Source organism: Dunckerocampus dactyliophorus, chromosome 17, assembly GCF_027744805.1.
Source record: "Dunckerocampus dactyliophorus isolate RoL2022-P2 chromosome 17, RoL_Ddac_1.1, whole genome shotgun sequence".
Classification (NCBI taxonomy): domain Eukaryota; kingdom Metazoa; phylum Chordata; class Actinopteri; order Syngnathiformes; family Syngnathidae; genus Dunckerocampus; species Dunckerocampus dactyliophorus.
The window spans coordinates 4,703,167-4,714,968 of record NC_072835.1 but is presented as its reverse complement, the minus strand read 5'-3'; the positions used below and the strand labels follow the sequence as shown (position 1 = coordinate 4,714,968).

At 45.9% G+C, this 11,802-nt stretch overlaps 2 protein-coding genes across 6 annotated transcripts in view; both read right to left on the bottom strand.

Annotated features, from left to right (window-relative positions):
- Positions 1–42: 42 nt before the first annotated feature.
- Positions 43–9,872, bottom strand: srek1 (splicing regulatory glutamine/lysine-rich protein 1). The gene is made up of 11 exons (XM_054758050.1): positions 9,647–9,872; positions 9,364–9,497; positions 6,615–6,730; positions 3,521–3,667; positions 3,229–3,407; positions 3,015–3,145; positions 2,847–2,943; positions 2,663–2,764; positions 2,517–2,585; positions 2,330–2,438; positions 43–2,222 (listed from the first exon to the last, which is right to left on the bottom strand). Exons 1-11 carry the CDS (start codon positions 9,772–9,774, stop codon positions 2,115–2,117), a joined length of 1,320 nt encoding a protein of 439 aa, XP_054614025.1. The 5' UTR covers positions 9,775–9,872; the 3' UTR covers positions 43–2,114.
- A 105-nt stretch (positions 9,873–9,977) lies between these two features.
- erbin (erbb2 interacting protein) overlaps positions 9,978–11,802 on the bottom strand; it is a 61,598-nt gene continuing 59,773 nt past the window's right edge. For all 5 annotated transcript variants that reach the window (XM_054758041.1, XM_054758043.1, XM_054758042.1 and 2 more), the window contains one exon: positions 9,978–11,729. In XM_054758041.1, coding sequence (XP_054614016.1) covers positions 11,622–11,729 — 108 coding nt within the window. In that variant the 3' untranslated portion in view covers positions 9,978–11,621. The remainder of the gene's footprint in view (positions 11,730–11,802) is intronic.

Here is an 11,802-nt window from a genome sequence, read left to right as displayed (position 1 = left end):
TGGCAAAAAGGCGACGCTCATTTTAAAGGGTGAGGTGAAATCATATGTTAGAAATAAACATGCAGTGGAAGCCAATCAAGTTTTATCCGTCAGTGCATGGAAACATCACACCGTTATTGACTTAAAACAGTTGTGGAAAGTGTCATTTGACATCTGGACACCATTTGTCATTGATCATAACCACCATTCCGCACCAGCGTACAGCATTCCCACTAAAAGATACATGAAAAACAACGCAGCGCTTGAATACCTCATCCTTTATTTGGCAATCATAATATTTTGTGTTCGATTAATATAACAAACATCAGGTTGTCAAATAATTCTAGGGATTGAGTTTACAAGCCACAAAGCTAATATGTCCTTCGTGCTCCATTTCTCGCTTTTCTTTGGACAGTTTATCAAAAAGTAAGTTTTTGCATATGTCAGGGCCGTGTGCGTAAACCTCCTCTTTCCTTTTCCACAAATGACGGGCTTGACTTTTGTTGTGCTTTGAAATAACACACGACAGTAGTTCCTCATAAAATCATAATATACGCATGTCAGAATTTGATGGTGCTTTTTTGTATTATACATATTATATTTGTAAACTGTCTGGAATTACAGCAATTAATTTTCGACACAACTTCATCCCGGACTCGCTCCTCTTGTTACGCCACAGCTGTGTCCTCCAAATATGATGTTTTTACAAGCCTCCAACTCTCCAGGTAACATTTCCACCTCAGTTTTGGAGACGTCCCGCTTGCTCCTTCGTCTCCTCAGCAATGATTCAGAAGAACCCAGCGAAATGCAAGCAAGGGTCATTAAATATGGACGCCACATTCATGAGCCACTTTGCATTGGCCATTTATGGTGAATTGAAGGCGTGGAGGGGGCGTGACGTGGGGTGGCGTGCGTACGCACATTTTGGACAGCAGGTCAAGCACAAATTGTGTTAATGTGTGCATATCTGAATATTTTTGCCCGTACGCACATTTTGGGTTTCTGGCGTACGCAGACTTTTAGTCAGATTTCCACGGGCAGTTTCATAAGTGAGGAAGACGTAGCAGGAGGGATCAGTTTTGCCAACTTTCGTCACTATATTTTCCGTTTATTCAGACCCCCAGCGACAAATCTAGAGACTTTTTCTGGTCTGATTGGACACATTTGGGACTAACATCAAAGCACGCTCTTCTCAACGAGAAGCGGGTCCCCCCTCATCCAATCCTGCAACATAAGAATGTCCTCGCACAACGGTGGCTTATTCCAAAAAACACATTTTACTAAATTTCTTCACAATTTCATCACGTCAAACAGAAGCTTGTGTACATAAAAGCGGGGGAACAAATTTCAAGTTAAAAGTCGTCTTTAAGCCTCCTTCAAAAAAAACAAAAACAAACCTTCAACGACCACTCAGCATTTGACACGAGTACTGGCTGCTTCTTCGTCTGTCGAGCGCCGCTAATAACCATGCTAATAAACTTTATTGTACAATCGTAGCGTAGGCACTTTGTCTGTTGACCTATAACCTCTAATGTGATGTCACTTCCTCTTATGTTTTTTTTTAAAGCCTTATAGACGCAAATAGAACTACATAATTTTTTTTTTTTTTAACAACAAACAAAAAAAAGACAAGAACACAGTGGCATGGTGCTTGAACTAAAAGAGTAACGGCACCCGCAAAAATACAAAAACAGGAAATGAAAGGTGGTGTGAAGTTTAACATGGCGCCTCCAGCAGGAAACATCGGGGGCGCTTCCCTCCACGCCCCACAGGTGAGGATCGCCGGCGCATCTGGTAGTTGCTAATCTATTTTTACAGCACGAGACGTCAAATGAACATGGAGGGCATCGCACACAAGGAAGTAGCGCCGCATCGAAATGAGCTAAATAGAAGAAATTTTAGTTCTTCTCAACTCTGACAGGAAATAATAAAAAAGATCCGACTTGATGCTAACGTTCCAGCAAGCATCCTGACCCTGGTGGACACTTCCTGATCCCTGCTAGCTTGGGGGCAGGTTAGCGTGGTGGACGTGATGTTGACTGAAGTTGTTGATGTTTGGACGAAAAGTCAAGCGTGGCGTCCTCGTGGCCTCCAGGCGGGGGAGTAAAAACGACGCCGGCAGAACCACGTCAGAGTCAGTTGTCATCGCTGCTGCGATGGATGCCGTTGTGCTGAGCCAAGGGCGAAGAGGTCACGTCCTGAGTGGGCGTGGCCGAGCCCTCTCTGTTGCAGCCCCTCCCCGCCTGAAAGACAACGGCCCCCACCCCCGGGTGCACATGAGCCTCTTCCCACTGCCTGCAACAGTGCTCGCTCACGCCTCACCAGAGGAAGCCCCGCCTCCTAAGCCTACCTTGTACGGCTTGGCTCTGTTTTTTGTCCGCTCTTCATCTTTGCGGCTCCTCTTCCTCGATGAAGACCGCTCCCTTGCTTCCCGGCTGCGTTCCCGCCGCTTCCTACTCCTGAAGGACGGCAGACGGTTGTTTGAAAATGCAGCCAATGTTTTGATGCTGTCATATTTTCACGTGTGCGGCGTTGACCTCTTTGGCGAGGGCGACCGTCCTTTCCTGGGAGGACTCCTGGAGCGACCTCGGCTCCGCCGGCGCACCCTGACGGCGGTTGTGGTTTGCTGTGAGTACGAGCATGAACATGGACACGGCGGTCTAGACATGCGGTGCGAACCAACCTGGTGCGGCTGCTGCTGCGCCGCCTGTCTTTGGAGCGAGAGCGCCTCCTGTGGCCGCCTCGGGGAGCGTGAGAGTCGTTCCTCGACCACTTCTGCGGCGGTCTGGTCAGACAGGAAGGAAGCAAAGACATGGGGCTCAGAGTGAAAGAAGAAGAAGACAACGACAAGCAAGACGGTGACTGACCCGTGTTTGGAGCGCGACCTCCTCCTGCGCGACCCGGAGCGAGACCGCGAGCGCCGTGACCTTCCCGAGCGACCCGAGTAGCGCTTCTCTTTCTCGGCTGCGGACCGAGAGAAGTCACCTGAGCTGAGCAGCACTGTGGCCGTGTGTGGGATGTGGGTGGAGTCTTACCTGGCTCTATGGCGGCAGCGATGGTGAACTGCGCCTCGCGGACTCTCTTCATCACGCTCTCCAGCTCCTTGGCGGCAGCCTGAGGCGTCATCTCCGGAGGCTTCACAATGGCGTTGTTGGAGTGGTTGACCCTGGCGGAGGTAAAGCAAACGCCATCAAGCCACAGGGGCGCCATGCGACATCCGTTCAAGGTAGCACGACAGAGGATACCCACTTGAGGGGCCGGTCTCCGAACATGACCCCATTGAAGGTCAGCGCTCTGCTGACCGACTCCTGATCCACAAACTCAACAAAGGCGAAGCGCGTGGGCTGAGTCTCGTCGCCCGCCATCCGCACGAACTTCACCTCGCCGACCTGCTTGAAGAACTCCAGCAGCTGGTCCACCGTGGTGGTCTGCACCAGGGAAAGATCGCCGTCAAGAAACGACGCTTCCCCACTTGCATTCAAAAGGGCTAAAAAGATTTAAAGGACTCCGCTGGCCAGCAGGGGGCGACACAGCCGCTCACCTGTGAGTTCAGATTGCCCACGTAGACCGTCCTCCTGATCTCGTCCACCTTGGAGGGGTCCACGTTGCCCATGAGGGGGGGCTGTGAAAGTGCTGACACAGCGGGTTCGAGGCCGGTTGTCACGCGGCTCACGAGGGGAAGGTTCAGCTGCGAGGCGTGGCAAACACAGAAGCTTAGACGGTTGACTTCATTCAGTGTTTCCCATACATTCCCTTACTTGTGGCTACTCGTTTGCCCCTGCTCATTAACACCTTATAACGCTCCTGGTCAGTCAGAGAGGCATCCGTGTGGCCAACTTAGAAACTTCATCGCTATATTTAGAGACTATTCCAGCCCCGCTACACCAGGGGTGTCCAAAGTGCGGCCTGGGGCCAAAAACCAAGTATAAACACACAAAAATGACAAAATCAGCAGTAATTTTCTAAAAATAAAGCCAAAATATTAAGACAAGAAATAATTTTACAAACGTCATAGTATTATGAGGAAAAATAATGTGAATTTAGGAGCAGAAAGTAAAAATATTACAGAAAAAAAGGTATTTTTTTTTAAGTCAAAATATTATGACAAACAAGACAAAATAAAACTGTAATTTTTGGAAAATTAGGTTGGGGAAAATTATTAATATTATTATGAGAATAAGATCAAAACATTATAGAATTAAAGTCATAATTATGAGAAACAAATTTACAAGAAGATGGTTGAAATAGAAAAAAAACAACACCAAACAGCTGTAATTTTACAAAAACAACATAGAAATACTACGAGAAAAAAGTTGGATTCTAATGAGGAAAAAAAAGGCGGTGGGGGTTCACCGTGAGCTTTCGTTCAGCTTCATGGACTGGATTTCTTCTGCGTCGGGAGGACGCAGCAGCTTGCGGGCCTGGTGAGCTGAATGCCCGGCGAGCGAAGCGTCCGGGGCGGAGGCGAGGCAGGAGGGGCGGCCTGCGTGCTAGGCTAAAAGCTGGAGCGACTGGGCCACCGCTACCGGGCCTGCTGCTGGCCAGCGTCCGCTCTCGCGAAGACAGGATGGACGAGCTGCGAGCAAGGATTGCAGCTCTACGTGAGATCGGAGAGTGCTGTGTGCTCACGGAGGCCTGGCTGGACGGAGGATATACCGGACTTGGCGGTCCGGTTGGGGACATTTGCCGCTTGCCGGGGAGATCAGACTTCAGCGTCTTGTGGACACAGAGCCTCGGGACTGTTCTCCCCGAATATTATCAGCATGTAGGCTTTCCCACGAGGGCAAATTGCATCCTGTACCAAGTCTACAGCAACATGAAAGGTGCTTTGAAGGCTGTTCCAAGTCCCCATTTTGGAAAAGCTAATGTCTCTTCTGTTGTTAAATTATTGGTATTAATGTTTCTTCTGTTCTTATTCATTTTCTTGTGTTTTTCTTTCTTTCTTTTGAGAGAATGAACAGAACAAGAATTTCATTGCATAGCAGAACTACCTGTTTTACTGTGCATATGACAATAAAACTCTTGAATAATTATGACAAGAACATTTATTAAAAGAAAGCTGGAAAATGAAAAAAAAAAAAAAAGATAACAGCAAAAATGGAAAAAAAGAGCAAAGACCACAGTTGAATTTTCGGCTTTTCCACCTACATCACAAAGCTGAGATTAGGCCTGCCACGGTAACAAATTTTGCTGGTCGATAATTGTGCTTCAAATTATCGGCGATAATTGATATTATTGTCTTTTTTTGTCATCTTTTTTTTTAGATTATTTGTTAAACTAATTCGATTCTCCCTTGGGCATTTCTGTGTGGAGTTTGCATGTTCTCCCCGTGTGCGCGTGGGTTTTCTCTGGGCACTCCGGCTTCCTCCCACATTCCAAAAACATGAAGGTGAGGTTAATTGGCGACTCTAAATTGTCCATAGGTATGAATGTGAGTGTGAATGGTTGTTTGTCTATATGTGCCCTGCGATTGGCTGGCGACCAGTCCAGGGTGTACCCCGCCTGTCGCCCGAAGTCAGCTGGGATAGGCTCCAGCATGCCCCCGCGACCCTAATGAGGATGAAGCGGTATAGAAAATGGATGGATGTTAAACTAATTATTGTCATGAGGTGAAATTCACATTTGGTACGCAAGTAAAGTGTACCTGCGTGAGCCACATTAGCTTGACAAATAAGTTGCCTGTTACTTAAAATTTATGCCATACACACCATGTAACCGTATTGAATGATTGCATTTCTTTTGCAATATAGCGAGAATGTCACTGTCTGTGAGCGCGCACCATTTTGCACTGTTCTGTTTATATTTACTTTGCCGACCAAATGCCTCAGTGAGCACTGACTGTCAGGATGAAGGCTCCGCTGCCCAAGGCACCTCCATTGGCAGATTCTTTCCCAGTTGAGAAACCTGTCTGTGTCGGTGTTCATGCGCTCATCTTGTTAATTCTGTTTAAAACCAAAAATAGTCCCACAATATTCCCACACAGCCGACAATGCAATGCGTACAGACAGATGCAGAGTGAAACCTCTTGTCATCCAGCCTGTGTGGCACAGAGAGACGAGCAGATGAAAAAGACGCATTCATGCACATGTCAATTTATCGAGGGCGTCATAGTTATCAACCTGTTTTTTTTTAATCGTTCAATTAATTGATTTATAGATTATCGTGACAGGCCGAGCTGATATGCAGCTTTTTCTTGAAATAGATAGAAGTTCTTAGCATATCTACAGTACACGCCCTCGAATCCTGTCATTTTTCACTATGTGGCCCTTCGTGGTAAAAGTCTGGACACCCCTGCTCCAGACTATTTTTTTTTTAAATGACAAATCAAGTGAAGTCTTTTGGAGACTGACATGAAAGCATGCATCGCTCTTATCAATGAGCAGTGGGGGCTGCATGGGCCCCTCTCCAATCTAAAAGCACTCACAGGCGTCTCCATCTTGTTTGTGGCATTTAAAAAAAAATAACAAAAAGAAGTGACAGAAGAACACAGCATGTTTCCATGCTTTTGACTCACTTTTTGCTAATGCGTCAAATGCGACATTTACCGATTACGCCCCCCCCCCACCCGGCAACCCACCGCTGCCACAAATAGATTGCAGTCCTGTGGGGAAACACTGTCATTGATGAGGACTCACGTTCTGAAGCGGAGCCTGGGTGGGGATGGGGAGCAGCCCACCACCAGGGAGGATGCTGTGCACGGGGGCGGTGGGGGCCAAAAGCGACAAGGCCTTGGCCTCTTCTGGAATCTTCCCTACAGGGACAGAAGCAAATATCAGCGACTTGTTCAACATGGTCAGAGAGCATAAAGCCCCCCCCCGCCCCCCTCCTCCAGTCCCCACCCGCATCCTAGAGCATCCCACCTTGTTTAGCTTCTTAGCACTGGTCTAGCTAGCACACTGCTAACATGCTAACTGTGTGTGTGTGTGTGTGTGTGTGTGTGTGTGTGTGCGTGTATGTGTGTGTGCACACACGTTTAACAATGCAGAGAGTGAGTCAACACTTGGATGCATGGGTCACCTGGACTGGAAACATATTGGTCATGAACCACGCGTGAGCAACGCGTGGGCGCTTTTCCGTGTGGGGGGAGAGGGGGGGTGATGGTTTGGCAACACAAGACAACCCCAATGGCTGCATCACTAATAGCACACAGGACATCAGATACAGAGAAGAACAAGTTTTAGCACTGGCAGGCTGGCAACAACAACAACAACAACAAAAACAATTCATCTGCTTTCCTGACGCACACGAGTGCACACAGGCTCGAGGGCGGGGCCTGTACCACCAAGCAGCTGGACACCACCACAACGTATTGCACCGGGCATCCTGCTATTGATTAAGATACTGCACAGGCAATAATCAACATATTGTTCAATGAAAAGTCAGCATTATTTTCTTTGTAAAGACAAGTGTCCCTAATCAAGTGACATTCATTTAGCTTCTATTTCCTGAGCGGGCGCAGTGATGCCCGGCGGCTGTTTGCTTGGCGATACAGGCCTTGTGAGGGCGGCTACACCACTCACAATGTTTACGTAAGGCCTGTGTCACAAATGTCTGCATTTGTTTGACAGCAAATACTGTGAGGACTACAAAACAAAACAAAAAAAGCAGCTAAGTGGACTTCAGAACAGGTCAGAGAAAATAAGCATTTGTGTAAAGATGTTCAGTCCATGAGAGGACCAGGTCTCACTTGGAGAGCGACTAGCCTCTCACTATGGCAACGGTCATAGGAGACAAGAGAGTCAAGTGTTAGTCATCCTCCTAGCATCCCGCCGGCATGCCGACTCAACCACATACAAGCTGCAGCGGGAGAGAGAGAGAGGGGGGATGGGGTTTGGACAATAATCAAAAAACAAAACCAAATGGAAAAATAACAAATATAAAAATCACAAGGCTAGAGAGAACCACCTTTTCTAGACAGAGACAGCAGAGAGGGGACAACATGGGAAAGTATGAAAGGAAACAAAATGAGATATTAAAAAAAAAAAATCAACAAAAATAAGAAATAAAAAGAGACAAGGTGTCCATCTTGGAAGGCTCATCGGGCTATTCTCCGGGTCACATCCCCCCCCCGTGAAGGCTGCGTTGGCCCCATCGGGGATTGTGGCTTGGAAAACAATGCCTGACTCAGGCTAGTGTAGTGTAACGGCTGGCCCGCTCTAGTCATCTGATATGCACACATAATCACACAGAAAAAAACATACAAAACCAAATTAATAAACTCCATCCAGCACCAAGTCACGTCAACTTCAAGTGTTGCCGAGAGTTAGGGAGGTGCAAAAGGAGAATGAGAGGAGGCGGAAGAGGAGGGGGAGAAATTATGTTAGCTGTGTTGCCATGGATGCGACAAATGTGATGGCTGCGTTTATGACAACATTACTGTACTCAAGTTACTCCCCCACAGAGAACCCAGTGAGCTCATCTGATAAATATAACAGACTAATTGGAACATTAAATACCAGTAAAATATCTAATAAATAACTGCAAAACTAATTCGATAATTAAATACCAGCAATTCCCCTCAGAAATTGTGTGTGCATGCTGAGGTGCCAATACACCACAGCATATCGTTGCAATACCAGGCTAGCATGCAATCGCCCTCTACTGGCTGTGAAAGGCATAGGCAGGGCATCAAAGCAATCTGATTGGACGCCCATGACATGACGTCATTGCCGTACTATTGCTTTTGTTGCCTTGAAAGTCTTAATATTTCAGAAGTGATTTGTAGTAATGAGGTGATACCACTGATTTTGTTTCCGATCCGATACTGAGTAATATTCAGGCTGGTATTGCTGATACTGAGCCAACACCCATATCAAATTCACCTGATGTGTCTGGTAAAATTTAAAAAGTAGTGCACTTAATATCATACCATAAATAATACAAGATATTTAATTTATTAAATAAATTATCACTTTAAATAATTACTCTAATTTATTTTAAACCCTAAAGTATGTTGAGAGATTGGTCAATGTTTCAACAAACGTTTCAAACATTACTTCAAATGACTGAAGTATCGATATTTTGATTTGAGAATCGATTTCTGCGCATGAGCAGCATTTCGGCACGGATCCGCACAGCACTAATTGGTAGTGTGCCTGGATGTTTGACTCTCTCAGCGTCCACACAACAAAGCACCTTTCATTTAGCACTGTCGTGTAGCAATAAACCACCTTGTGAAAGCTAACATGAGCTAACGCTGCTAGCCCGACTACGTGTGCAGTGACGTGCTCGATGACGCACAAGGCAATCTGTGTGTGTGACTCGTAAAGTAGCACAAAAATCAACCAGAAAGAGCGAACAGCTGAATTGAAGGGAAGGTCATTATAAAAAGACTACAGAGGCATTTTATGGGAGTTATTAGCGCTAACGTTGGCTTCCACTCACCTTCTGCACATGGCACCACTATGAGAGCTCTGTCAATAAAAACAGTGTTGGTGAGATGCTGCGCCACACCAACACTGGAAGGGTCTCGATACTTTATGTAACACACTTTTGACGAGAAGGACAGAGGGGCGTTGCTGTGGAGAAGGACAAAACAAAAACGGTAGCTCATTAGACGACCACAACACCCGTAACGTCGTCCCATGTCTGTTTATGTGAGGACCGGGCGCAGGCCGCACATCCACGGGGATGCCTGCCTGGCCAGGCCGCGGAACGTTGCTCTTACTCGGGCGGGTAGAGCCGCAGCTCCTCGATGTCTCCCAGAAATCCAAAGAGGGTGCGCATCTGCTCGCTGCTCACGGCCGATGAAAGATTAGTCACCTGGACGACGGCAGTCCCAGGAATACCGCTCATCGTGTAAACTAGTTTATGTTATGTTTATCTACCGAATAATTATTCCTTTCCCTTTTTACGTTGAGGGGCGCTCAGATGGCTTCTTCTAACTTTAAAAATTGATTCACAGCAAACAGGGAGGCGCACTATCGCCTCCTAGCGTCGAAGGATGACACGTTATGAATTACCAATCATTAACACGTTACAAACGAAACCAAAACATGTTCATTGTGAAAGAACATTAGTTTATTTTCCACATGTTACGGCAGAAACAGTTCATTATGTACAAAATCTGGAATGTGGCATGTAAGCATGTCAATGTCACTGTGACCAAAACATTAGAAATATTTGAGCGATACATGAAAACTGCTGCCTTTCTCTGCATTGGAACTTATTGCTGGTTGTACAATTGAAAATTGCTCATCCCGTCATTAATTTTCTATTTGAGTATTTACATTTTGATTAGTAATGTCTAAGAAAAAAAAAAAAAACGAGACAGGAGCCTGCAAAATAAATAAGACGTGATAATCAGAAACAGATTAACATGGAAGAAGAAAACAAACTCTTAAGATTGTCTACAAAGACAAGCTGTCATTGAATACAAATCAGAATCACCAACAAACAAGGAACACCTTGAAAACTGCACATTAAATCACCATTTGCCCAAAAAGGAAAAATCTTGAATCAAGTGGCTTTGTTTATAAACAGTTTCTGTTATTTATTACTTGTCCAACTTTGACTGCATAAACTTTTTCTATGTGCTCACAAATGTCTGACTGGATTGGAACCAAGGACTCGATTCATGCGGCTGATGGGTGAATGAATAAAATCATTCGGACTTTGAACTAAGTGATAAACATTTACACAGAGACTCCTCACACTATTGTATACACACACACATATATATATATATCATGTGCCATTTCATTACAAAACTTTTTGATATAAAAAAAATCATGTAAAATCAGGTGTCTCTAAAAGGGTTTAAAAACAATCTAATGTTGTCTCTGTGATTTTTGGAGGGGGCGACTAACAAGGCTTTATTGCTTCGAAGCCTGGAAGCTGCAAATTTGACTATTGCTTGGTGGTGCTGGGTTCAAAGGTCATCCCCAGGTCAAACAGTTCAAGGTCAGTATGGCACTTGCTTCTCCCACACCGAAAAAACTAAAATGAACAGAAATGGACTTTAAAAAAAAAAAAAAAGGCAAAGAGTGGTGGTCTCCCAAGTTAAAGTGTGACTCCACATGATGGCCGCCTTAAATAAAAACAAAAACATGAAATGTTGACCTGTTCTTACTCAAGGAGCCTTCCGGAATCCTCCCCATCCCAAATGTGCACACTTGCTTTGGTCATGTAGAAGAAGGAAAGACAAACGTCTCCAGCGCATTTAAGGCTGAGCATCTCTCCGACCGTCTACTTTGAACTCTCCTGGTCTGAGAAGCTGAAATCCAACGGTGGGGCCGAGGATTCTTCTGAGGTACGACAGGAACGTGGCCGGACAGGGCGCGAGGTGTTCGCAGGTTCTCAAGCATCGCCTTCATCCACTTCCGTCTCCGCTCCACAAGCGCATGACACTGTCCACCGTAAATTGCAGAGGTTTCAAATCAAAAGATGAAGGGGGGGAGAGCCCTGCCCCCTAGTGGTCATGGTGATGAGTGGTGGAACGTGGGAGTATCTGCATGAGGGGGGAGCTCACTCTTCAGCTGTTTTTGTATAAAAATAGAAAGCACAGTGACGGCCCGTTGGCTGATGTTGGCCGCGTCGACCTGCTTACATTCAAGTGGCATTCTCCCGTTTCAGCTACCACAAATAGTCCCGACAGGTGCCCACGGATCTATAAAAATAACATCTCCCGTTTTCAGTCTCATCTACGCTTGGACGTCCCTCACGATTGTCAGATCCACAGTGTTGGCAAACGTCTTGAGGAGGGACACGGCGTTCCCATGGTCGATATTCACAAAGCTGTATCCATTTGCCTGTCAATACAAGAGTTTTTTTAAATAAAAATGCACACAAAACACTACAAAAAGTGCCGTATTGGCACAAACA

Bases quoted from the DNA above. Each gene is read 5' to 3' on its own strand.
- srek1 (XM_054758050.1), bottom strand. From the start codon at position 9,774: ATGAGCGGTATTCCTGGGACTGCCGTCGTCCAGGTGACTAATCTTTCA. The intron at 6,731-9,363 runs GTGAGTGGAAGC...CTGTCCCTGTAG, and splicing joins AGTGGTGCCATGTGCAGAAG to GGAAGATTCCAGAAGAGGCC. The intron at 2,586-2,662 runs GTTGGTTCGCAC...AACCGCCGTCAG, and splicing joins CGCAGCAGCAGCCGCACCAG to GGTGCGCCGGCGGAGCCGAG.